This window comes from Varroa destructor, unplaced genomic scaffold (assembly GCF_002443255.2).
Source record: "Varroa destructor unplaced genomic scaffold, Vdes_3.0 BEIS01000001.1, whole genome shotgun sequence".
NCBI classification, from domain to species: Eukaryota; Metazoa; Arthropoda; class Arachnida; order Mesostigmata; family Varroidae; genus Varroa; species Varroa destructor.
Genome location: NW_019211454.1, coordinates 24275772 through 24302227, shown reverse-complemented (window position 1 = coordinate 24302227; position 26456 = coordinate 24275772). Strand labels below are relative to the sequence as shown.

At 42.3% G+C, this 26456-nt stretch overlaps 1 protein-coding gene and 1 long non-coding RNA gene across 12 annotated transcripts in view; one reads left to right on the top strand and one right to left on the bottom strand.

The window, feature by feature from the left end:
- LOC111251335 (uncharacterized) overlaps positions 1–26456 on the bottom strand; it is a 44066-nt gene that overhangs the window by 9259 nt on the left and 8351 nt on the right. For 4 of the 10 annotated variants that reach the window (XR_015319537.1, XR_015319540.1, XR_015319541.1 and 1 more), the window contains 2 exons: positions 16159–25849; positions 9905–15586 (listed from right to left, as the gene is read on the bottom strand). This is a non-coding gene — a long non-coding RNA (uncharacterized LOC111251335). Of the gene's footprint in view, positions 1–9904; positions 15587–16158; positions 25850–26456 lie in introns of those variants that run through there. The other 6 variants (XR_015319533.1, XR_015319535.1, XR_015319536.1 and 3 more) reach the window with 6 other exon arrangements.
- LOC111251000 (glutamate receptor 4-like) overlaps positions 20127–26456 on the top strand; it is a 71580-nt gene continuing 65250 nt past the window's right edge. For both annotated transcript variants that reach the window (XM_022807244.2, XM_022807155.2), the window contains exon 1: positions 20127–20256. In XM_022807244.2, coding sequence (XP_022662979.1) covers positions 20157–20256 — 100 coding nt within the window. In that variant the 5' untranslated portion in view covers positions 20127–20156. The remainder of the gene's footprint in view (positions 20257–26456) is intronic.

Here is a 26456-nt window from a genome sequence, read left to right as displayed (position 1 = left end):
ATATATTAGGTGTTTCCCGCAAAAAGATCACGTCCAAACATACGAGTACCAGGCCACTGGTATCATTGCCCGGGCCGTGAGTGACGTAAGACTGTAGCCTAATTGAATTTTTTTCCGTTCGGCGCAATACGGCAAAAGATTTTACCCTCTGTGATGTTTTGCACCCTTGTCTTAAGTTTTGTAAGGATACTCGTCACGTGATGTAGGTACGCGCGCGCGCGCGCACGCGCACACACAAGTTCCTACAGAAAGGCGTACGTGCATTGAATACGTCATGCAGCTAAAGACCAACGCTATCTCTTCAATCCGTAAAGTGTTTCATATAGCTCCAGTATATTTGATGATAAGGCTGATTCGATAGGTCTGTTGCTCGCTTTTTCCCGCAACAATATAGAACCGTCAATTTATTCGCTCTATGCAATCGTATTTGATAAAAGAAAATTGCGGCGTGCATATCGAATCAATAACGATAGTTGGAGCGCTATCTGTTATGTTCCCTTTTCAACATGTTTAGACAGTAAATTTCTAGAGGCGTGAAGCTGATTTAATGCCTTCAGGCTATTATTGTGACTATTTGTTGTTGTGTCATACGTACACTATTTTTAGGTTGAACCTAAATATTAACCCGCTTCTACGATACTCGATGAATCGAACAACAAAAAAATGATTGGAAAATCTTATTAACATGTGGACTTTAGAAAGCCAGGGTAATTTCGAAAGGTCTAATGAGTTCCCCAATTTACGTAGGAGGAAAATACCTGTGCTCGGGTGATTCGGGCATGTCTAAGTGTTAACCTGAGTTTTCCTATTCGAACCCCTTAACGATTCGTCTCCATGTCGTGATGCGCCAGGATTTGTGTTTTGGTCACGCCGAGCTTCCTTTAAATAAGAAAAAAAAGCCTTTATAAGAAGCGAAAGCAGCGTCGTAACCTCTTATACGAAGTTATTCCTGATAGAGTATCCGAGCTCGATCATATCCTGCGTATCTAAAAAAAAAACAGTGTCCATGAACCTATGGGCTTTTTACTGTGGCGGGCTGAAGCTCGCAGTGAGGTGCCAGTCTGTGCAATGGTGAACGGTTATTAGTGGCCGTTAGATATATTGCACCAGGGTCGCGAATTTGTGGCAAGATGGGTCGCATGTGTGTCTAACTGGTGATGCGAACCCAAAGCAGGGAGCATTTCCTATCCAGACTGAACAGTTCCGGCACCCTAGGCTTTATCCATTTTTCCATATGCAAATTGGCCTTTGCTGATCGCCTCGACTTCCAAAATTTCATTAATTAATATACCGTCATCCCCGAAACATATTCCATAGATAATAGCATTTGGACGACTTGGACCTAGTTCACTTTCACTACCTCATTTAGAATTGCTGATATATTTAGGGTTAGCCGCTAGCTATGCAAGAGGAAGGAGGCAGGGGCCAGAAAAGTTCACTTGGATGAGCTTCTATCCGCGTACCATTCCCTCCTTTTAATAACAAAAATCTGATCACAACACGAAGCATCTTGTTAACATACTGATACAAAACACCTTGACAAGTTCGTTTTTGAAGCCCTGAACAATTCTGAGCGTCCGTACGCGGTCGATTTTTGTGTTCTTTCGGTAAGACCAGTGCAGCAGAAGGCCTTATAGCATGATTATTTTAACATAAAGCGAACATTTTTGAGCGCATTAAATGAAAGAGATCATCGAGAACAAGTAACAATGTAGACTGTTCTGCTTCTCTGCTGTTAAATCAGTATTCCAGCCTCTTTCTATCCCAGATTCACAGAAATGAATTGATTCGAGTTGTACTGGATTTTGCGAAAACGACATCCTATAGTGAGCACTAGGTAAATACACTCGTATTTGCGCAGGATTACGTTTAACTGAATTATATAACTCTTGAACGATGTTAAAGCACCGACAACCCCTCGTAACGTATCTGTCCTTTTACCGTCGCTAGTTCGTTTTTAGCTTGCAAGGTAGTGCCATCAATCTAGTGCGGAGCTGATGTGCTCTGCCTTTAGGAAAGGCAGTCTCCGGGGCAGCTGGGAACGTTGACCATTGCTAAGCTACCGTTCCAGTTGGCGCATTGAGATGAAGTTGTTATTCAGTCAGTCATTAAGAATGCAAGTCAACACGTGAGTGGAAGGAAGCGCGACGAAAGCTGCCTGCATGCAAGCTGACACGTGGCTGCGACACCCTGTACGCAAACTCGGTAGCGATAGAAGCGAAAACGCCAGCTAGAAAGGAGAAACGGACAAACGGAACTAGGAGATTTGGAATAGGTGCCTTGTCTTGACATGGGCAGGGTTTGGATAGATCTTGGAAGTCTTTAGATATGGGCACGCACGGCTGACTACTTTCGACATTCATCTTGCGTTTGCCGTTGCGGTCCTGCTTCCGCGTTCAACTGCGTGAGCGAACGAATCAACTCGGTATGGAAGTAGGGGCAATAGAGAAGAAGCGAGTGCAACGGGCTTGCATCTATTTGCAAGCAACTCTTGTAGTGACGCTTTCTGTGCGGTGTGACATTAAATACGAATCGATCGAATGTAATTAGAGCAGATAGCGGCGTGTGGTGTTCAAGGAGTCAGCTCCGTATACTGGAATACACACTGTTCAACAAAATGCTATATAATGTTACGGTCAAGAATGTCGATATTAACAGATACGGTTTTAACCACTACGTTGGAGCTCTTAAGCAGCGGCCAAGTCCTTTACGGTTTGGTGAAACCTGTAGACCGGCTAGCAGCTTCCTGCTTGCTTGCAGACGATAGGGGATGAGACTGGGAACACAAGAAACAGCGATCAGATCGTCACAAGAAGCGAGACAGTTGGAAGCCAACTCGCTGCTAATAGGCTACCTTCGGAACAGCCCCCTAGTGGTTGCTAGCCTTCGAACACGCCACGGAAGCAGGAACTCTGCCGAAAGGGGCTAATGTCGGGAAAAAGAGACTTGAAACAAAAAAGACCAAACGTATGCCGTTCGGAGAGAAAGCGGATATATGCCGTTCCAAGTTACCAGATCCAGGCTTTGGAGTCTCCAGAAAGGAATGGAGCTGAGAACGTGCTGCGACGATGGTGGGGAAATAAAGGACGTCAGGGAGAACTGTGATGACAAGGTGCAGTCGCTAGGGGGTGGCAAATCGTAAGACCTTGCAACAAGCACGCGAGATTATTAGCACGCCGAGTTGTTAAAGCGAGGGGTCACATGACACATTGATACTGTGTGGCCGCAGCGTGGATGGTAGCGATGGAAGATTGTCAGGGTCGAGTATGTAAACGGTCACTAGTCCGGACGCGTTCAGAGTGTAAAAGCCTAAGTCGGTACTCCATACATTACCAGACTTCAATTAACAGCCTAGTATCTTCTTGTATCTATATATATAGAACTTTGATTTTTCAAAGATGAAGATAAATTCAAAAACAAAAAAAAATAATAGAATAAGAATTTTCTTTGCCGATCATTAAAAAACGATCACGCTAAGGACGTGATAAGTTATAGTAAACCAGTGAGTGTAAATGGTGGCGTGCGGAGAAGAATGTTCTTGATATAGAACAGCTAGATTAATTCAGCCTCGACTAGTAAACATGTGTTGATCATTCAGACATAAACCTGACTTTTTTGCTGAAATGGCCGCTTATGAACTGATATTTTGTCGCCTGTAGAACACGGCTGCATAGGGCATACCTGCTGTTAGAACCAAAAAATTACTCACTGGTGATAAGTGTGGAAGTAATGACATCTATAGAATAATTTCAAACATCTTATATTACTTATAATGTTAGTTTTTATAATCTATAATGTTAGAATAGGAGCATGTAAACAACAGCCACACTAGAGTTGAATAAAAATATTTAGCATATACTACTACTATGAAAAATGTTTTTTCAAAAAGCCTAGAAACTTTTTTACCGTTTCCTTCTACAATTTCAACTGCTAATACCGACTAGCCACTAATATAGGTCACTTCATAGGACGCATTTACTGAGACATTTTGGCTTATTATGTTTGTTGGAATTGTCCGAGTGTCCTTCGGCTCTTTAACTTTGAAAAACTGGTATCCGGAGGTACTTGGATCCGCTTGTCAGCAGTAGAATAGGGTAATGATACAAGCGGGAAAGGAACCATACAAATAGGTATGGAGAGGTTAACGCTATGGCTTATAAGCCTTGAACAATTAATAAAGCACTTCAGAAGGACATTTGAAACGTGAACATCATTCCATGAATCATGCTTTTCCAAAGAAGTGCATAAAATAAATAGAGATCTACGACATGCGCGTGGCTGAGTACTGAGTTCTCTGTGTTTGAGGTACTGCGCTTTCTGGAATAACGCAGATCGGACAAGGCCGCTGTACCGAACCTGAGTTGCAATGAGCACGCGAAAAATACGAGTGACTTCTTCCCTTGCTGAACAAGTCTGCTTGCGTAAAATATTGGCCCTTACCGACAAGCTGGAAGAAAGCTCTCCTAAGTGTCATATCTAGAAAACAGAGCAAGCCGCTTGACCCCTCTGTATGGAGGACGATCGCGAAGAAAAGTTACTGCTACAAGACCCTGGGTCATCTCATCGCACGTCTGCTAATGGGATTGCTGAAAATTTATTTATGTATCTCAATTGAACAATGTAGATTTGCTACAGGTCATTCCATCGTCACGACATGTGACAAATTGCTCCAGGAAGCACAGGATGTCCGTCGCAGCTTAACACAGGGGTTCAGGGATTTTCAGTCGGCGTTTGATATGGTTCCCGTAGACAAAATTTTAATAGAGTTCGATGAGTATAGATGACAGAATAACCCAGTTAGAGCCGTTCATCTAATGAACTAGCGTTGTACAAGTTGATAACCCGAACCCTTCGCTGTTCTCTCTGTTGCTAAATGACGTGCTATTGCGTGTTCAGGAATTGTAAGTCATCGTTCCTGTTCCGACGGCAGAGGTAAAAATGCTGTTTTATTATTATTTCGGTGCGAGTTCGCTTCATGTCCAGTAGGAACTCGCCAGGCTGTCATGTTACGTGGATGAAGTTGGACTGTTGATCAACATGGACAACACAGAAGGCACAAAGTTTCGCCGTAAAAGCCGCCGTGCTGATTCCGTTAGGCAGGATGACCTTGGAATACGGAAATAGCTTAAAGTCCCTAAGGGCAGTCTTGCCCTTAAACGACTGAACCAGCGCAGAGTACATCACGGTCGGTGCACCATGAATGATGGTTGCGAGTGTAGCAATACGTGCGCCCTTCAGATACTCTACGTACATAGCACAAGCCTAGTTCGAAATAAAGATGGTACCAGTTGCTTCCTACGGAATTTGAATTGTGTGGAAACATTCCTCGTCAAAGCAGCTCGAAAAACTTGACGGAGTTCAACTTTCGTTCTCAAAGCGTCTCATCAATTTGCATCGTTCATCATTGAACAGATATGCGTATCTTCTGCACGACATACCGCTATTTGCGAAGATTTAAAGCGCCGGCTCAGGATTTTTATTATTTATGTCTATCCGAAATTTATCAGCACATAGGAAAAAGGCGGCGGAGATCGGTTTTGACTTCCATAACAAAAAAGTTATGATTAATGAGGTCTGGGAAGGGCAGAATAGAATGAACATATAGTTACACGCTTTGTAGTACGTAAATTTCATCGCTTTTAATGTGATGAAACTCATGTGCAGACAATAGGTAGGTGTTCATTTACCTAAGGCTAGGTGTCTTTGTATAAGATGTAGTGCAACATATCCCAGGAACCATGAGACGTCACACGCGGCAGTACCATCGTTAACCACTTCTACCGATCAGGCACCACGACCTTATAACTTTTAGTTAGCGTTCGAGCAGCGCAATCGAACACAACTATGGTGGGAAAATGGTGGATCGAAGCTTTTTGTGTGTTTCCTTCTACATCGAACGAATTAGAAAACTAGCCTCGAAGAGTCTACACCATTCTATGTTATCTAATAATAAACAACTGCACGAATAGGGTCCGTGCCATTAGAATCTACCGCACGTCCGCGCTTAGTGCACGCCTCGTCTTCGTTGACATCCTAATGCAAGCTACATTCGAAATGAAACCAACTGCACATTGCTAAAACCGTTCTATAAATGATTTTGGTTTCCTCTGAGTACCCGTTGTTTGTAGAGTCCACACAAATTATTAAACGCATACAGGTTTTGTCAGTATCAGGCCGTTTATAATAAACCATAACTGCTGAATTCTTTTGCAGTCTGCTGTCGCATTGTAGCTTTTCGTGAGAGTGATTCCTTCGTTACGCCGAACATGCTAAAACTATATAAGAAACTAGGTTTAAAAACACGTTTATTTTTATAGGATTTACTCTGTCTCATTGGTTATTCGAATGAAGATTAGATGGCCTTAAGGCATGTAAATACCGTCGTCAGAGGTATATACCTGTGTGGTCCTAAAATCAATCCATACGACCACTTTCGTAAGCAATAGCGGGCCTATGTAATTTTACTAGGCCAGAAAAACGCGCATCTATGAACATAATACAAAAGTGTTTAAGCTGAATCACCAGACTGCCAGAATTTCACTGCGCGTAGGCGCCGTGGCGTCTGTAAAACTAATAGAGAACAAATTGAAAACATTTGGGAAGGTACCTTGTTTGTCAAGGTTATGAAGGGAGGCGTCCCTCGAAAATATTTTTGATTGTTTTAGCCATTCATGTAAAATTGCTTCATTACTATTTCAAACTAGATTTTATCTACGCTCATTTTACTGTTCCACATTTTCTGTTTGCGTCCTTTTTCCGTCACTAGCGCGAGCTACTGCGAGGCGTTGCTTGCTCTTTGGCGCTCACCGATGCTCAACTTGCACTATCATATTTTTTACTACCTGCCAGTGCAGAAACTCTCTATACTGGAAAGCATGTCTAAGCAGTTTGCGGTACTGAAACACATTTTCGAACACGCTAAATACGCGTGCAGATGGTTATCTTTTGAAGGCCTTAGCGAGTATAAGTGATAGAAGGAGCTCGTCCCAAGCCAGCTCTAAGGTAAACATGAAAACAACGGACGTAGATGGGTAGTTTATAATGCTGGTCGTTATTACGGAGCTAAAAACTAGTTGTACTGAATAGTTGAGCAAAAGAAAACGTGAAGTCTCTTAGTTAACAACCCTCTATAGCTAGTGATGTTATTAAATTAACTATTGAATATTTTCTGTTACTAGAGTCGAGAAGTCTGGCAAGAGAATCGTGGTCCGACAAAGAAGATATCTGAATAACGGAATAGGATTCCGTTGTGGAGTGGACTGAAGGGGCTCTCCGACGTACTTACGCTGTGTAGCACAAAATTCGAAGTCGTTGGTAGAACTCGACATCTTGATGTACCGTTAACTTTTAATGTTAACTTGTGGTATTTTAGGTGGAAGTGAATTATGTACTTTCAGGACTCCGTGTGGTTGATGCGCCTCGCTCAAGATTTGTTCGAGTATTTATCCTTTTTGGCTACGTTGCGGAGACGTTCGTAGCTTCAAGAGGAGAACAATCATAGGGGTCATGCTTTCTTTCTCCCAGAATTCATTTCTAGAATTTTCTACGCATAGAGTAAAACCTGCCTTTGTAAGAATAAAGCATTTTAACCACTTTTAGAATTACAAAAAACTTGCCAGTTCCAAATCAAATGTATAAATGTACTGTTGGCTTTCTGTCCAGTTACTTTACGGAAACATCAAAAATGAAATTTTGTACAATTTCTGCAACGCGGAGATGTATCAGTACAGAACTGCATTTAATTATAATCGGAGAAGACTCACACAAAGTGAGGACAAAATGTTTCCTTTCGCATTCTGTTAAGGTTTGTTCATCCAACAAATGAATGGTATACCGCAGAGTGATATCGACGTACATGATAGTTCTCAACCTCTCCCTAATGACAAATAACACACATTTAATTTAACATTTAAATAAAACTAACATATTCCTGTGATGTCAGCAGCTAAGCAAATATGGAGAACGGAGAAAAAGGGGGTATAGGATATAGTATATAGGATATATGTACCAAATTATGACGGATGTGGCACGGAAGCTTGGCTGCTAATAATTGTAACTTGAAAACCGAATACCCTTCTTTTGGTAGATATTGCCTCCTTAAACTTCATAGCGTAGGGCCGCAGAACTATCTGCACTTTTCCTATGAAACGGAAATCTATTGCACTACATAGGTGGGTAGGAAGGTGCATTAGCCGATGAATAAGATGTTATTTCTCGGAGTGTTGTCCCTCCTAGCTTTCTGGCCTAATGTGCTTAAAATTCCACGTACATTTGAAAACAGCTTTTCCTAAAATAAACTCAAAATTATTTTTACTTTTTAATAATTTTATGATATTTACCTCTTAAAATAACACGGCCTAAAGCGGTTAGATGATTTAACCTATAGAAAAATCGTAATCCATAAAAAAAAAATCTTTTATAATCATTTTATAATCATAAAGCTCATTTCATAGATTATCATAAAAATTAAAATTAAAAAAATCGATGTTTTCCTGTCTCGCCATAGAAATATCTCACAAAAAGAACTTCCTTATTATATGCTACATAAATTCGATACATACTATTTTCTTTTTTAGATCATGAATAATCCATTTATTGGGCACTATTTGTCACGCGAAGCAACTGCAGCTGTCGTGTGATGTTTTTCAAAATTAAACAACAAATGTCTAGAAACACTGACTATTACTGTTTATTGGCTAAAATATAATGACTGAATGAAAAACAGCTCAGGCTTGGCCTTATTAAAAAAATTCTGCAACCAAATCCAACAACTCCCTAACAAAAGCCCATACAATTAAATATTAATGCGAACTCCTAAAGAACCATTAACTAAATTAAACATGTAATGAATTTCTATTCGGGTAGTTACAGACAAGGACATAACAGTGCCCATTAGCTATCTTCCAACGTGAAAACGAATCCCGTTATGTCAAGCCATCCTTTTTGACCCTACTTTACATTGCGCGCCCTAGGTACATCTAAGTCCCTAACACATTAGACACGCTGTAAGTCACGTAACATAACGATCCATATAAATTGCATTCAACCTCTACCGAATATGGAAGAACTAATCTTGATTTAGGTTGCTTGAGCTCAATTTCGCCAGACGCTGTCATACCATCTCGATAACCTTGTATTGTTTACAACACCAGATGACCCTTTTTCAATTGATTTGAATTGAATGAATAGATTTTTGATATCACCTATACCGTTCGGCGCAAGATATTAGCCAAGTCATGTTTCATTGTCAAACTTCAGCCAACGCATGGCCTCCATAAGCAAGCAGGTTATAAATGTATATGGATGCAGTCTTTCCGCTTCCTGGAAGGTCCTGAAGCCTGAGGCTCGCTTTCGGCGGATTAGCGAATAATGCCGATGCAATCATTAGCTTCACCCATGGGCTTGTTGCTACCAGGTAACACCACTTCTCAGGGGCAAATCTGACACAAGCATCCTTTAAGTTATATTTCATCGCCTTTAAAAAATGTCCCTTTATCATTGGTTCTCCTTCGATCTTCTGTTCCAATGTTCCATGATTCTCCTTCGCCAGGAGAAGGATGGCAAAGTATTTACGTATCTTTCGACACTTTAGAGCGCCTTTCAGATTGCTTTGTAACCTTTCAAGACCAGTCCCAATGGCCCTTATATTTTCCAAGGTGTCGCCTGTTTTCTCGGCTACTCTAGGAAATCACAACACAGAGCTCTAAACTGTCCCTTTAGACTTGTGTCATCTTTCACCTCCTAAATACACTCACAGGCTTCAAATACTTTACCCGCGTTGTAAATTTCACCGTATCTTCTCACAGCTTCAATTGAAATTAGTGCCCTGCGGCCCAACATTGCGCCGCATATGGTTTCTAATGTAAGTATAGATAACTCAAATATCTCAAAATGAATCCCTCCATAAGATTCCGCGATCCGCTAATTTCCTTTATTGAAACATAGAAGATGCTAACTAGAAAGAGTTAATCGCGTGATTTTCTAATGCACACGTCAATGATTGACACCGCTGTACTTCCAATGAACAATGACGTTTGTTCACTGCTCGTGAATACATATTCATACTTTGGCAAATAGTATTTTCCTAGGTATGTTCTGAAAATCAAGGGCTAAGGAAATATTAAGCCCTATAGAGCTAATAGCCCAGCCTCAAGACATTTGTTACAGTCGTTTTAGGTCTTTTCAAGGTTCGAAGCTCAGATTGCGCACCTTCAAGAGGAGTTTGTCGAAAACGTTTCAGTGCCCCTGGCTCAATGAAAAGCCAAATATTTAAGATTTTCCTTGCATTGTTTAGTTTTTACGAGCTTCGAAATGCGACCTAAAGAAGGGTCGCTATTTTCGCGTTTTCCTCTGGTTTAATTCAAGCTAATCGTTACTTAAACAAATTACGGATATAGCACCTTTCATTTTTTAAGTGTACTAAACAAGTTTTTTGTAAGGCAAATTGCCCCTTTTTATAATATAGCTTTACGACGCACATCTGGGTGCGATTTTTATGCGAGACGTCTATTTTTAACCTGTTCAACAATTCACCAAGCGATTCTATGGTTATTCAAAAATTATCACGGATTTCACCCTACGCACTGCAAATAATCCTAGTGTGAGTTTAACTAAATATTCCCCTGTAATTGGATGACAATAGCTAGCTTATTCAGAGCGATAGAAAAAAGATATGGTAGCGATCTTGTAACAGTACTAGTACTCCTCTAAGTGTTCACTGTTGCACGCTATACTTTCATCAGATTTTCATAAAGCGTTTCATGACATCCTGAGATACAGTTCAAGTGTATGGCCGTAATCGAACATTCCACATCCGATCAATCTTATGTTTGTATGTACACCATCAATGCTTATGTTTTATAGCTTTTTTTTATAAATTTCAACTCTAATGAACTGGTAAATGGCCGTCATCCGGCGCAAAAGCCGACGACTCATGCGTGTCCGATTGTCGATATTTAGCCTGCGCTACGTTGTTCATATACAGCTGGATTTTTGTTTTCATTTATCAGCTCACAACTCCATTGTGGTTATTTCCCTATTTTTACTAGGGTTGTTAGATTTAGGCCGACCAGTCGAGGTGATATAGCCTCATGTTTTCAGATATCTCGCTCCCAGCGAGTCGTATTTTCATGTTGTTTCGTTCTTAGAAGGTGGCCTTTGCTGGTTGCTGCTTTGGTTGCTCGCGATCTGGGCCGATGTTGTGTCCTGATATATTGCAGCATGAAAATCCAGGCTCTTGCAAGCGGGGTTCTACTTTACCTTCATATATGCATATAGGTGAATTCAGCCCTCGACGGTCTATTAGATTTATGTGCTAACACAAAAAAACGAATCGATCACGACTATTAGTGTTTTCAGACAGTTCGTTTGCTGGCCTTACATCGGCCAAATTTGAAGAAAGCTGCAAAGCTTCGTTGGCTATGTATGCTATTACCTCCTCTGAAGGTCCCTTTACCACCGTTGATTGTGCACTTCAATAAGCACATATATAAGCAGATTACACGCTCCGATATGCTTTATCATCATTTCTATGATGTCGTAAATCACAGTTGTTTTGTTGGGGTGTTCTGCGATCATTGGATTAAGTGAATGAGGTCAATCTATTAGCGTGAACAAACCGTTTAGACTTGGAGTTTATATTGTTATTAAATGTACTGTGCATTTTCGTTTCGCCTTACGAGCATGCTTTTCTTGGCGAGACAAGCAACAGTAGCTCTAACGCTGACTGTCTATACCTTCGGCAAAAGGTTGACCGCGGCAAATATAATACTACATAGCATCAAATTGCTGCTGGCGACGTATAGTCCCTACGGTATTTTATAAACCCCTAATGTTTAATTCGCGACGATCAGCAAGACGGGCCGGGCCCTCTCTTAGGACCTTATTGAAAGTTAACTCTACAAATGAGAAGAATTCTTGCATTCTGACGCAAACTGATTGAAGCACTCCCGGAGAAACTGTATATAAAATATGCAAGTAAATAATTAATATGGGCATGATAATGGTATTAAAGGGGGCATGCTCATTACGACAAACAGCGTGTCGAGGCCTATGCCAATTTAGATGTCGTATTTTATATATGCGTGTTAGTGTTTCTGAACGGATAGCGATATGGAATTGATGTGTAATATTTTGGTAATAGTGAGGTCTTCCCCCTTCAGTTCTTACATGTTTTCTAGCTTAATAGTCTTACGTACATAGTTACCTATGCCGCTCAGTAACTTTGTCTTTTTCTCCTGTTTTTTGTCGAACTTATGAATTATTCTACGAATAACTTCTTGAACGCAGACCTAAGGAAGAAAATAGTTCGATGCATCATTTACATAAAACTATAATATATGTACTATGACGTTACATTAGAGCTTAGACGAAAGTATTTAGTTGTATCAAAAGCATATACATTTTAGTGATAGTTGTGTTTCTCTACTTCTATCTTGTTGAAAGGACACAATAAATCGTTCAGACATTTGCCGCACCCAAATATTATTCCATGAGAAAAACCTGTTGATGTTCTGGGCATGACAGACTGATTTCAGAACTAGGAACTGATCTAGGAACACCTCTACTCAAAATATTCGTAACCGCTAGGCAAAGTCGTGTCTGAGGTTTGATAATTTTTATTTTTTCATTTTTTTTTTTTATTTCGGAAGCTTCAGATGGATGATATTTTTCGTATGAAAAAAACATTACATTTTGTTTGCAGTGCGATTTTATCTGGGCATCCTCTAGTTTTGTTCGACGATAAGACTATGCTTTTGCGCGACTGTAACAAGAACCAGTTGAAATATTTATCTTTTCAAAAGTTTGCGACTATTTTTGTGTCTGTTGTGGACCTATGTATGTCATTGAAATTGTTCATTATGTACTCTAGTTTGTTATTAGCTCGCCCGTTTTACTTGAAACGGATTTTCGGGTACACTGAATGTAAAACTTCAAGCATTTTAAACTTAGAAAGCAATAAAAGCACAACAAGTGGTTTTGAAGATATAATACTTTGTAGGAACAACGGACCCTCCGAATGTTGTTGTCAAGTTTTAACTTAAAAACCGCTGCTTCTCTTCTAATAAGTAACTCATTTGCATTTTGTAAACACAGCGAAGTTCGACAGGGTTTTGCTTATTGTACAACTGATTTGGCTTGTATGACCTTAAACGCAACACGGTCTTTCCTAGTACGTAGTCAATCGCGTTAATTACGCTTTATAAACATTCTGTTTCTCCTTATAACATCTGCTCTTTACGTATTGAATCGCCTTTAATCTAAACCATTGAGTGTTACTACGGAGATCAAGGCGGGAGAAGCCCACGACCTAGTTGAGTTCACTTTAATCCCCTTAGCTCCCCGCCACCTGCGAAACTACGAAGGTTTCTGTATGAAAAATCCTTTGGCTCTCAGCGAGAGTCGAACCCACGCCATCATTAGGCCGACGTAATGTGTAAACCGCTTCTGAATAAGCCATCCTGCTCCGGCATTTAATGTGTCATGTGGTTTTATTTACTGGTTCCAGGAGTCCAATAGATGGCCCGGGTTAAGTACCGGCAGGTAAGTACCAAATGTAAAGCCAACTGTAATATTGAGCGTATACATAAATTATGGCGTCTGTTTTTACTAATGCTGAACTTTATTTTCTAAAATAGTGCACAGACCTTAATGACCGCAATAATTAGAGTTATGATTTACGGACGTACTGCTCGATATGTCCCATGGGACGGAATAGACGGTAGTGTTGGGGAATTGAAATCGAAAGATTTCTGATTCTAATCTGCTTAACCATATGATTGTACCTGCAGATTTATTCACGAAGTATAATATTAGGAAAATTACGAGAAGAGTAGTAGGTCTTCTAGAGATAAAAATGTCTTTAGATCCTGGTGTAACAGTTGCAGACTAATTGCGTTCGTTCCGTAAAATTGGAATACCGCTCTTTGAACAGAGTGTTTTACATCGATCTGAACGGATGGTCCAAAGTAGATCCAAAATCAGCGGGTAAACCGCGTGGTAATGCAGCTTAACTCAAACGCGATTGTTGCATTAAAAGATGCAACGATTTATCAAACCACCTTTAAACAGACGAGAAGCTCAGTGATCCTTCATCCCGAATTGTACTAAGCCATTATTTTTTTTCTAAAATATAATCTATTTTAATTTGAAAATAAAATGCAATGCAGTGCCATGTATGACGTTCTTTGAGCCCAATTTGTTAATTTATATTATTACCCCGAAAAAATGAGCGGTAGGCATAACAAGCATCATGAAAGACATAGTCCTCCAGGGCCATTATGCAAAATCGAATTATCTAAAGCCTTTTTTAAAGTAAAAATATTAGGACACCAGGTTCAGGCACCAGGTTCAAATCCATTGTACACGTAATAACGTTTGCCTCGAAGAAGTGTTAATGTTTTCGACTTTGTTGCATCGTTAGAACTCTTTTTCTATATACATTTTTATACATGCACGCTTCTACCCGTATGAAGCTATATAATGACTATAATAATTACCATTATCATTGCAGACTCATATCATTGATTGCTTGGAGCTGTTGGCATTTATCAACCGCCTGGCATTGTTACGCTACATTCGGATGGCAACGTTACGAAGCATCTTATAAGGGATATTTGCACATGCTAAAATTCCAGGAACACTGAGTTCCTTCTCTATATTTATTAAATTTGCACCAACTTTATCGCATAAACTTCCACGGGGCTTCTATTCAATGCTGCACAGTAGCATAGTATTTAAAATCGATCACTCTTATTAAGGCGTATACTTCTCACTAAATGTTATTATTTTTGTTTTTAAACATAAACATGCATGCATTTTCGTAGCTATTTGATTTCTATTAAATTATTTTTTTCTTTGGAAAGTCAAACCCAAGTACAACAAAATGATCAAACCCTATACAGGGGTCCTCCGGATAGTCCGAGAAAAGCACATACACGATTTTTCTTTTGTTTAGACTACGGAATATTCGCTTACCTGGTTTGCGTCAAGCGATACGCTGGCCATAACAGGTTTCCATTTGTTTCAGCTAACATAGTCGCAGTGAACTGGATTATCTAGATCCCAAGGAAATTATCACGCTATGTTGAACATCTGAATGCCTGGTGTTAGCTGAGGCGAAAACGTTCGACTCTCTTTCGACGTTTTTTTTAAACACATGCAATGATTCAAGGTACATGCCCCATGTGTGTGGTTGTAGCGGTATGTATTATATACCGTGTTCGTCATTGTGCTCGTTTCAACGCGTCTTGAGATCGTAAGGCTCCATTTCAATTTGAGAAAAAAAATACATTGAACATATGAGTTTCAAGCTGAAGTTTTACACATTTTTCAAAGGCTTCTGCACTAACGTGTATTATAGTTACGGATCTCTGGTTCGTTGTACTGTTGTAGCTGTCCTTAGCCTTGAACTTCGACTAATACTTGACTGATATTTTTTCAGTACCTTATCATATGTATCTTTACGTCGTTAATTTGTTTAATCACTGACATATCGTTTTCCTCACTTGTCAAGAGCATATCCAAAGCGATGAAATGCCGCCGAAAAAGCTCCGGCTGGAGGCCGGTGGAACGATGAAATGTTTCCCTAAAAAGCAGCCCATAAGGATCTACTGTAGAATACTGTTTAAAGAACTTATCCACATCCATAATTTCGTATACTGGCGATTACTTTTCAACAGGAGGAAGTTGGTTGTCAGAAAATGAATGGCCACAGGAACAAGATAATAGTTCATGAGATTATATTGTTATTAAGGTAACCCCATTCGCCGACATATTCGTTATGAGAAATTAAAGGCGAAATTATGTGATCTACCCACGTTTTAGACTCTTCTCTCGCTATACCATCAGAAAACCTTTCGAGGAGACCTACAATGTGTGATCTGGGGATTTTTCGTCTGCAACTGGTATCTTTATGATCATGTTGCTAAAAGCAACTGTGGATATATTTATAAGGTGATTAGAACATCAAGTATTCCAGTCGATGTATAATAATTCTGCCGATTCTCGAGATAAATTCAGGACACTTGTTGCTTATCTCTGCTTCTTATTTTAATGTCACGGATTTAGACAATTAGATAAATTCTCGATTGCATGTGAGCAGCTATTATATATATGGGACGGTCTAATATTGCTGATAATACCAATAGATATAGTTACGGTTTTTGCCGTTGGCTCTTTTCAGCAACTGAAGTATGCCCTAGAGTGCCGTACTTGCAGAAGCGGTCTGTCTAGATCGTAGCCTCCGCTTTCTCGCTGTCGCTCCCACGCTTCATCTCATCATCAGTGTTGTCACTATTAACCTGCTCATCATTTTCATAGCTGGGATACATCTGTGTCTCGTCCATCCGGTCCGTCACTCGGTTGTTTGCTCAGTTGTAAGTTTAGATGTGCTAACATCATTGACGTTCGTGATGCTGCTATTGGCTAATAATTGTTGCGGGCCGTTCTGGGCAGCTGGGTCTTGCGTCTGAAACTCGTATGACGCTCGCATCTGAAGCTTAGTTATGAAGTATGCTTTCTACATGCGATACACAAATGTACGTGTCGTTCGCAGACATTGTCCCACTTGCGAGGGAAGTTACTAGTTTGTATTCTTCAAAGGTATCCGCAAGTTAAATCAGTATAGTGGAGTTGATTACTAAATTACACATTTGCATGTCAAGGTAGCTATTTATATGATATTCGAATACACATTGCAGAAATCCTAGCTGCGGATCTGAGCTGACAGGACCTTCTTTCTGATAGATCACGTATTGTCTTGCGACAACAATTTCTATTCATAATAACACAAATAGTACTGGATCACAGAGCGTTTCTGGAAAACTTCTGAGTGGTCGTAGTCTAAATAGACCTTCAGGTGTGGGGCATCGCTGAAAATAGATTTAATTTTCCTCCCAGTTATTCACAAGCCGCTTTCCGCCATACCTTGAGTTCAGGAGCACTCTTCCAGAAGAATAACACGGGTTTTGACAACAGCATTTGATCTAACCTGTAAACTCTATTTTCCTGGAACGCAGTCCATGTCAGTATTTGCATGCAATATTCGCTGATCTTCAACATTCATTGGCGTGGCTCCTAAGAATTCTACACTCTTTAAGCCAGCTCGAATTAAATTACCCCCAAAACATCATGGAGCTTCTTGCTTGGGAATATTGGCCAGGCAAGCGAGGTCGTTCTAGACGACGGAGCTACTGAGCTCGATTTTTTTCGGCAGGCCATAGGGATGTCTCGAAATGACACTGAAAGTCCACTGCTAATCTCAGTAATCATCAGCGATTTACATACTGAATAAAACTAATTTACGACGAACTGAAAGATACTCCGATGAAGCTCACTCAAAGTGAACGTACGAAAGGCTGAAGCGGTGAAACTTCGCCACGAGAGTTCTCTAGGTTAAGTAGATTCTCTTCGACTCAGGATCACAGTAATCCAATGCGTCAATTCCTCTGCGTATTTTGGTGAACGGCCCGGCATCAAGGTACGCAATTAGTTGACGAGCACATTTCAAAGGACGCGGAAGGCTCTTCTAATGATAACAATAATTTTCGATCCGCAAAATCTGTTGGTATAAAAATTTTTTGACTGAAAGATTGCAGCTACGGATTGCAGCTAATATGAGAATATTTCGAAAAATAAATCACTTGTTCGAACTAGGCCATTCAAAGCCTAGCCCAATTCAGATGTATCCTGCGTTCCCAAAACTCAACCAGGAACCAAAATATCGACTTACTCTGTGAGGCACTACTATTTGTTAAGGAGCAGGTAGCCACAAGGCAGCTACCTAGAGGTTTTTACGTGTGTTTCGTTGTCTTTTTAGAAAAAGGTCGGCAAATTTGTGAATTAAAGACAAAAATTGCCGAAAAGGTTCTAAGGCGAAAGAGCTTCAGCTAACTTGTCGTCCGCGCAAAGGGAAGATTTGAAAAATTTCGTGCCCCTAACCGACAAACAAAGGGACTAGCAGGTAACTCATTTGTGCCTTATCGTGGAGCAGTGAAGGCGTATATTTTAGTTGGCATGTTTACTCGGTTCTATGCACCAGCTTGTGTGTTAAGCGGCCTAGGGGCTCACAAAGCCTGTCTTCTGTTTGCCGTGCTACAGTTATGTTCATGGAAAAACTGGAGGCAGCGGCGGTAACAGCAATGGCAGTCTAGCTGCTATGTATGTTTTTACACCATTATATTATTATACAGCTATGCCATTGTATGTGTTTCAGTATAAGCAGGTGTGGATACGAGCGTGTGTGCGGTCAGAAGTTGACTCCCCTAGTCACGTCTACGTCAGTGCATGAGCTCGCGAGAGTACGAGAAAGAATCAGCCCGAAAGAGTTAGAGCAACTGAGGACATAAAGAAAAAGAAGCTACTATGGAGACGAAAAGCCGCTTTCGCATAACAAATAAACGGAAACGAGAAAGCTTAATTAGACCACCAGCAGCTCGAAAAGATCAGCTTGGTCTCCTTGCATGACCTGCATGCGCAATCCTTGCTGCCATCTAATCACTCCGCACAATCTTCTCCGTCCATCGGCTTGGTCGTGCCCATTGCCGGCGCACTCGTTTTTGTTTCTTTTGAATCTCACTTTCCCGCTTATCTAATCTCCTTACTAGTCCTCCTTCCCCGCCTGTCTTCTTTTTCTCACTGCTATGTCATCTAACCGTTGTATCGGCGATTGGATGCAGACGGTTCGTATCTGATCTTGCACCCATTGATAGACACAGCTCAATGCCGGTCAATGCGTTAAATCTACTGCGCATATGCGCATGTGAGTGTTTTTCCCAGGCAATAAGACCAGGCAAGACAGACTGTTCATTTGCCGGAACTTTGTTGCAGAGAAATACACGACAACATCACAGAATGAAGAAAATACGATGTGACAGTTTCTTGTTGTCTAGGTGTTCGCGCAGTTTTTCAGGCACTATACCTACAGTTCTATTAGCTGCTGCTGTTCTTAATTCCGTCAGCCGTTGCTTATATGGCTTGTCTCCATTAGCAGTCAAGAAAAAGAAGCGCGTGAAGGGAACAAGGCCGCTTTTTAAAAGCATTTTTCCTTTCGTTCTAGTATTGCCTGTCTACACGTTTCCATGGTAATATTCTCCTTTCCTTACCGACAAAAACTTTCTTTAACCTTCTGTTCTCCGGCGCTATTTTGGCACCCTTCTTCTTCGCGATCTTCGTGCGGCTTGGTCTCTTCTTGTCCATTCCTTGTCACACTGTTCGCGTTTTCGTCGCTCTCAGCTGCCGATGCCGTCGGCACCGTTCCTAGCGTCGCCATTGAATAGAGGAGGAAAGCCATGCTGGGTGACCTACACACGCCGCTTCATCACTGAAGGCAACCTCCCGTATGCGACGAACAGTTTACCGCGCTTTATCCCACCTGGTGCAACGATCTGATTTCTGTTCGTTCCGCCGTTCTTTATGCGACCCTCGTTGCCTGCACCTTTTCTGATCGCTTCCCACTCTGTTGGTAACGGTAGAAATGAAGAGAGGGATTAGGATTGGTACCCTACCAAAACGTAGGGACGGATGAGTTGCAGTTGGTGCTACTTGAGGGAGAAGCAAACATTTTTGCAAAATATACAACTAACCAAATGCGACTTACTTCCTTGGTCCATAGGCGGCAGCAGCCGCCGTCGCTGGTTGTGAGGGGAGGGCGCTGATGGTGGTAAAGGGAAAGGGACTTGGAGTCCGGTTAGCGCCGACCGCGTGTTGCTTTCGCAAAGGCAAACTGGCTCTCGGCCTTGCGCCGGTTGACGTACTTTGATTCGGTGTGTTGTCGTTCGTCATGCTGCTGCATGTCACTACCTCTGTGAGAGGCAGCAAATCTGGTTTGCCGGCCTTCTATACAGTACTTGCCGGTAGTTTGAACCCGGACCACGTCAGTCAGTAGCAAACAACCACGACGATATCAAGCCATTACCTAATATACAGTACAACTCAGCGGACCGACCAGCGTTGTTGTTGTTGTTGTTGTTCTTCTTCTTCTTCTTCTTCTTGTTCTTGTTGTTTCCGTTGTCGTCGTCGTCGTGAACAGTCGTATATGGTGTTTGTGTCTCTTAACGTATACGTGTGCATCCCTGGACGGCGCTTCGCAGCCACGGCAAGGAGCGCACTACGTTAATTGAAAGGTAATCTACTGGTGCACAAACAAACTCGTACTAATGCGGCCCCTTCTAGCTGGATTTCTGTGGTACGTGGTGTCGCCGCTGGTGCACGCCGGCAGCACGGGCGCCGCTGGCGAAAGAATTCGTGTTTCAATTGGTAAGTAACTGATATAAGCAAATAGATGGCTGAATAGAACGAGTGACAACACACGCACATAGCAATCCGCCGAAAGCGCCTACGTCAAATGAGAAAAGAGTGCCAGGTATCAAATGCCGATTGCTATCAACAGGAATATCAAATTCAGGAGCGTTGGGTGGGTAAGCAGCGGAACCGAACCCAGAGCGAAACAAAATTAACCGCTGAATTGCATCTTTCGGTTCGTCCACCGAAAGGATCCGTCAAAGCAACACGGTTTCCTCATTTAAAATGAATGACACAATGCTAATAACGCCAAATGATTCTAGTGGATAACTAGTCCGAGATTTAGTGGCTGCCGTTCGACTCTGGGCAATAGGATGCGGACGTTATACCTCCGGTTAGTTCCTGGTTCACCTGTGTCTATGCGTCCAATGACGTGAAATTTGTTAGCGCTGCTGCCTTGCCTTTGTCGTTGTAGGGAAGTCGAACGAGAGGAGCGGGAAAAATGAAAGAGTGGGCGACGAGCCTGGGACTGTGTGAGATCAGTTGACTTTAGAGAGAATCGATCAAGGCAGACTTCAGAGATACAAGCTTATTGTGATCGATCGCAGCGACACGGCGGAGACCAGTCGAAAACGACACAATTGCCTCTTTCCGTATCGGCAACTCAGCTGGACAGCAACGTCTGCTGTCTTTCTGCTTTACGTTTGCTTTCGCAATAGCGCTTCCGCTCAGCGAATCCTCCGTACTCTCTGTACCACTACTTTGGCCGTTGCTGCTGCTGCTGCTGCTCCTTGTGCTAAATAAAATGAGAGTTAAATCTACTCTCTTGCCTGCAGCAAGGGACGTTCTTCCAGTGTAAGTGTCCTATTTCGAAAAGCTATTCGTAAGGTCGGACCAGCCTTGGTACATTTTGCCTAACAGGACAATATGGTCTGTGCCTGGTCTGGTTGTCGGGTTGGATTTAACTTGACTCTGCTAACAAAACAGTCTACTATATTTCTGAGCTTACTAAGTTGCTTCTAGTAAACGGGTAGACGGGATGTAGATATACCAGCTGTACAAACTGCAACAACAATACGACAGATTCTATCAGTGGAGTTCGCACGTATGCTACTGGGGTATATGCGGCTCTGGATAATGTCACAAATGGGATTTGATTTGGTCCATTTCTAATACCACTATCGTGAACACACACGACTTCCTTTATCGTTGTTGCTGCTACTTCAGCTTAGTCTTCCTTTCCGTTCGCCGACCCAGGTCAATACGTTTCGTTTGCCCACCTTCTTTCTCGCTGGCGCCGGCAGCATCTTACTGACATTAGCTAGCGCCAATCCAACATGGTCCTGGCCTATCTCAGTTGCACACTCATCGCTTCCATCATTTCCTTACATTCTGTTGCCCGCTCCTGTTTTGCCCAAGATATAGCGAGTTATAATTGAATACGGTCACTATACAGGCCGCGGCAGCTTCGCCGTACCAGACATCGAATTCTGTCTGGGTAAATGGGTTTTTGTCTTCCTGTATCAAATTGATATAGGCAGCCGTCGGGTGTAATCATAAAGCAATATAAAAAATAGAGGTATTTGTGTGTGCAAAATATGTACTAATACCGCATCAATTATTGTTTAATACCTGGACACTGTGGTTATTGTCCTTATCGTTTAAAAGTGGCTAGCAGAGTAAGAGAAGACCGGAGGAAACAAAATGCCAAATTTTTTTTCCTGGACGGAATGCGATACACGGGATGTAAAGCAGATCTAGGTTAGCTCACGATTCGTGAGAATGAAGGGGATCAGGAAGCACATACGCCGAGCAATAAGGAAATGCCAATCAGCTTAGTAAAAGTGTGATGAGAAAAAGCCAAAGGCCGACCGGATGCTGGGATCTTACCCTGCACAGACTGCCACGAAATGGAAATCCTGTTATGGGAATAACATGAACACCAAACAGCAAGTACCGTTTGATATCTATGTACGAAGAGTCGGCATCACACGAATGAGCGCTGCATGTTAGTTTTCTATTATAACTCATACTCCTTATCCAGAGCAAGTGACATTAGACAAAACAGTATGTCTATTTGTGAGCCTCTATCGTAAGTTCCATATGATTTCTATAACAGTCCCTTGAAGCTGTTTTCAGCATCTTCGTGTGTGGGTTAACCTTCACCGTACACCTTTGGTCTGCAACAAACACACTGAACCCATTTTTGTCTACTTTTCATAAAATTTGTTTTGGACACTCGTTGACTGTGCTGCAGCCTGGCCGACAGCTTTCAAATTTATGTCCCTCCTCGTTCAGAATAACAGTTTCTCCACACAAGAAGGCAAGTACACCCCGTCTTTCCGATATTGTTCTATACAATAGACGTCCCAAATACCTAACCTTCGATGCTTCGTGAGACGCTATCCCTTTAGAAGCCAGCACTGACTCCGACCCATCGGCACTCTCATTGTAAGCCACCATCGCTGGCTTTGAATGTTGGAGTATGGACGACGACAAATTTCTTTTTTGAAGCCGTTCTACAAAGGGATTAAGATAGCGAAGAGGTAGTTCTTTTTTAGATGCGCGCAGCGAGGCATCTACTAAAGCTTCCTTCTACCCCAGCCGGCTTTATAATTTTACTCGCAAAAGCCGGTCAACCCTTCAGCACATTGCCCCGCAACCAAAAAGTAAGGGTTAAACCCGCTGTGCTCGCACAATGACTTCATATGGGAATCTGGGAAATTTAGCTCGTACTTAGTTTGAACCCTAACGTACGATGAAATAAAATGGATGATACGTGACGCTAGTAAGAGGTGCAGCAGCACTTCCCACAAATTGACCAATGCTTCTATAGAAAACCTAAGTAACAAACGACTTGTAAATCCCACATTGAAATGCTCATGGTTGTGACAATAGTACATAGCTTCCTATGTAGTCAGTTAGCCTCGCGATGTATACTCATATTTTCTTGCTGACGAAGTCCGGTATTCACAACGATCGCGGCGCCATCGATGAGTGATGATGCAGTGTACTAGCATCCCATAGACAGTCAGTGACCGTGCCACTGCTGGTAGCCTGTGTGGCCTGTTTTCGGCATGCCTGCTATTCCGCGCTTGGAAGCTTGGTTTGCATGCCTACCACGGGTATACTTTGCGAGCCTGCGTCCCTACAGCTTGTGTCCTATTCCTTGCGGATCTAATTAGAGGTCATTGCTACTTCTGATATGGTCGCCATCGTCGCTGCCGCTGCTTTTAGTACTGGCCTTTTTTCGTCATGCTCCGTTGGTTGGAGAAGCGAGCGTGCAAAAAGAGGGCCACTGGCTTGCATCTGGAGGGCCCAGCGACTGTCGTTTCATAAACGGCGGGCAAGTGTGCCGGGACAGCAATTATTACCAGAGTCTTTGTACTAATGGTATGACTACTTTTAGGGTTTCTCTGTCTATAGGAAATGCGCTAGGCAAGTTGCTACCCAAGCGACCTCGAATCGGCAGAACCGAGCGGCGGCGCCTCTGCCACACACGTTTGATCGAATGTGCACTATTTCAAATTCTATGGGCAATAAGGACGCCGCGAAATATTTCGATTTTTTACATATTGTTGCTGCGAGCCATACTAGATTTATCTGATGGGCTCACAAAGAAATAGCGAAACAGTAGTTGTTTCAAAAAAATGTAACATCTTTCTTTGGCTAGCTGAATAGCTGTATCGTTTCGTATTGAAACCTATTTTGAAAGAAAATAAATAAAATAATGGGAGTCATAGCGACTTTAAGCAAAGTCTAAGTTTATCCTTTGGCTAGCTAGCTCTCTTTTGGAGTTTTGTTTTATCTTTGTATGCCACGTTGTCGTGGTCATCTCTTACTCCAAGTTTTGCTTTTGGATGAACTTTAGCCCCCTTGGGATGCCACGAAATCCCGCAATTCATTTCTGGCTTGACTTCAATGTCGACATACCGATTGAACCATGGCCAAGATCCTTTGAAGTGCAAAACATATAGCCACAGAGGGTAAGCGCATGTTCAGTGTTCTTGTGTGATTCAGAAGCACAGCAAAGCGCCTCAGCGGGAAATTTTCGTTGTCAAGGCGCACCTGCCTGTCACTTTTGACCTGTGAGTGCTTTGCCTGACACTGGCATGGTTCGAAAAAAGTATCGGTAATGCATCTGCTTATACACTGTCCAGAAATCTCTTCTACTGGTGCCGCATCCCTTCTTTTCCGATCGGTTCCCGTTCGGCAGCTGCTGCGCTCGGCCCATCTCGGCCCATCTCGACCCTTCCGTTATCCGCGTACTTCGTCGTTCTTTTCGCCTATCTCTCTCTCTTTCACCCCCGCACGCCCTTCGCTTACGTATGTTCTCCTTGTCACGAAATGCAGACGCATTTGTGTTCGAGAGAACGTCGAGAACGCGTGGTCGAATCTGATAGAGTTCAGGAGTCGAAACAGAGGATCTCATTTTGCAGTAGTAGAAGCAGGAATAGCGGTGGCTAAAGAAGATGGAAGGAAAAATAAGATGAACCAGTGAGTGTACAAGGCCGTAGCTGTGAACGGCTCTGGATGGAACGTTAGGCGTTGCTAAGAGGAAAATCAACTCGAGGATTGGACAAGTAGGAGAGAGGGACACGGAACTACTGATCTACAGCAAAGAAAACTAAAAGAGCACGACATGATGAAATGAATCGGCACAGAAAACGCCATTACAGAGCCGGTTTTGTGTCAAAAAGCTACGCCTGTGTCTGCTAGCCGACTTGAGCCACCCGGTCGTCTGCTGTCTTTGATTTGGCGAGCTCTATCAGCCCCGCTGCGGGCATGACACCTATTTGACGGCTAGTCAATAGGATCCTGTGCAGTGCCCTACTAACCGAGAAACGAGGTTTTCGAGGAGTGTAGATATCGTAGCGCTGTTCTTTAATATCACACCTTTATTTTCCTAGGTTTTTTTTTAAAATTATTTTTGTTTGTAAACGCTTCAATAAACTAAATCGACGCCACCATTGACATTACCGTAGTCTATATAAACTTTAGTTCGTAACTCGTACGCTCATAACAAACTAAGCTTTATTTTCGAGCATAAAACAGAGACGACAACAGGCGTAACGACGAGATAGGCTAACAAGTGAATAAGCAGAGGCCTGTGTAATAAATCGTGCTTGCTTTGTTACTTTGGTACGCCCGCGATTCCTTTTTTTTTTGGTACTACCTCACAAACGATCTTTCTTTGTATACATTATGGGGTTGGTCTTCGTCGGCCAGGGACATTCCGGGCAGATCCTTGTCATCTGATAGAGTCGGCCGCTTAGCGCTATTACTGCTAGCCACGCCAGGTTCTTCCTAGCTGGCCGGTCTACCATGGTCTTCGGCCAACAGTCCTGTACTGTTCGCGTATGCGTTACGTTAGCAGCTAATCTCAACCTGTCCCCCTTTGTCGAGCTCCGCAGAATTTCAAAGTTTACTCTAACCAACCATGAAATTAGAGAGCTAAGTCTGAGTACAACAAAAGACTAAGCGAAAGGTGGACAACTTATCCATCGCATATGGAAACATTCTGTTCTCTAGCTCTAAGTTTCTAGAACTGGCGAGTTCAGGTAGAACCCTACATATACGAGCGTTGCCGTTACGATATCAGGGGGTCCTGGTGAAAAACAGAGTGGAAACGGAACGGATTAGAACAGCATTCAAGTGCAGCATGCACGACGCGAGTAGTATGTTCCATATACTAAGAGCGGTGTGCAAAATCCATATACTCTTAGTGTATGGATTTTGCACACCGCTCTGACGTTTTCCGTGTAGATAGAGAATATTGGGAAGTGCAATGTATGGGAATGTGGGCAAATAGTGGCATCGGAGTAAAAGAGGGAACTGTGGATGCTGTAACCTAAAGCCGCTGAACATGTGCCTATGCGCATGTGTATCTGTCTGTGTCGACATATATGTGGCCAAGAATAGCTAGAGACGAAAGAAAGACCGAGCGCAGCGGTAGCGACTAGAAGGGGTGTGTGTTCGCCGCCACCGAGTCAGTGGGTGTGTGCGCCCGTCACTTCGAATGCTCCTCGAAGTTCTCTGCCGCGCCCGACATTCGGAACGGGTCTCAACCGAGCTTACTCGACGACCTGCCTCTTTTACCAGCTCTTTCCCAACATTTGGTAGTACAACAAATAGTAGCAGAGGTGGTAAGAGCAGCATTAACAGTACAGAAATGGTTTACACACCACCCGTACCACTGCCACCATCGTAGCAGC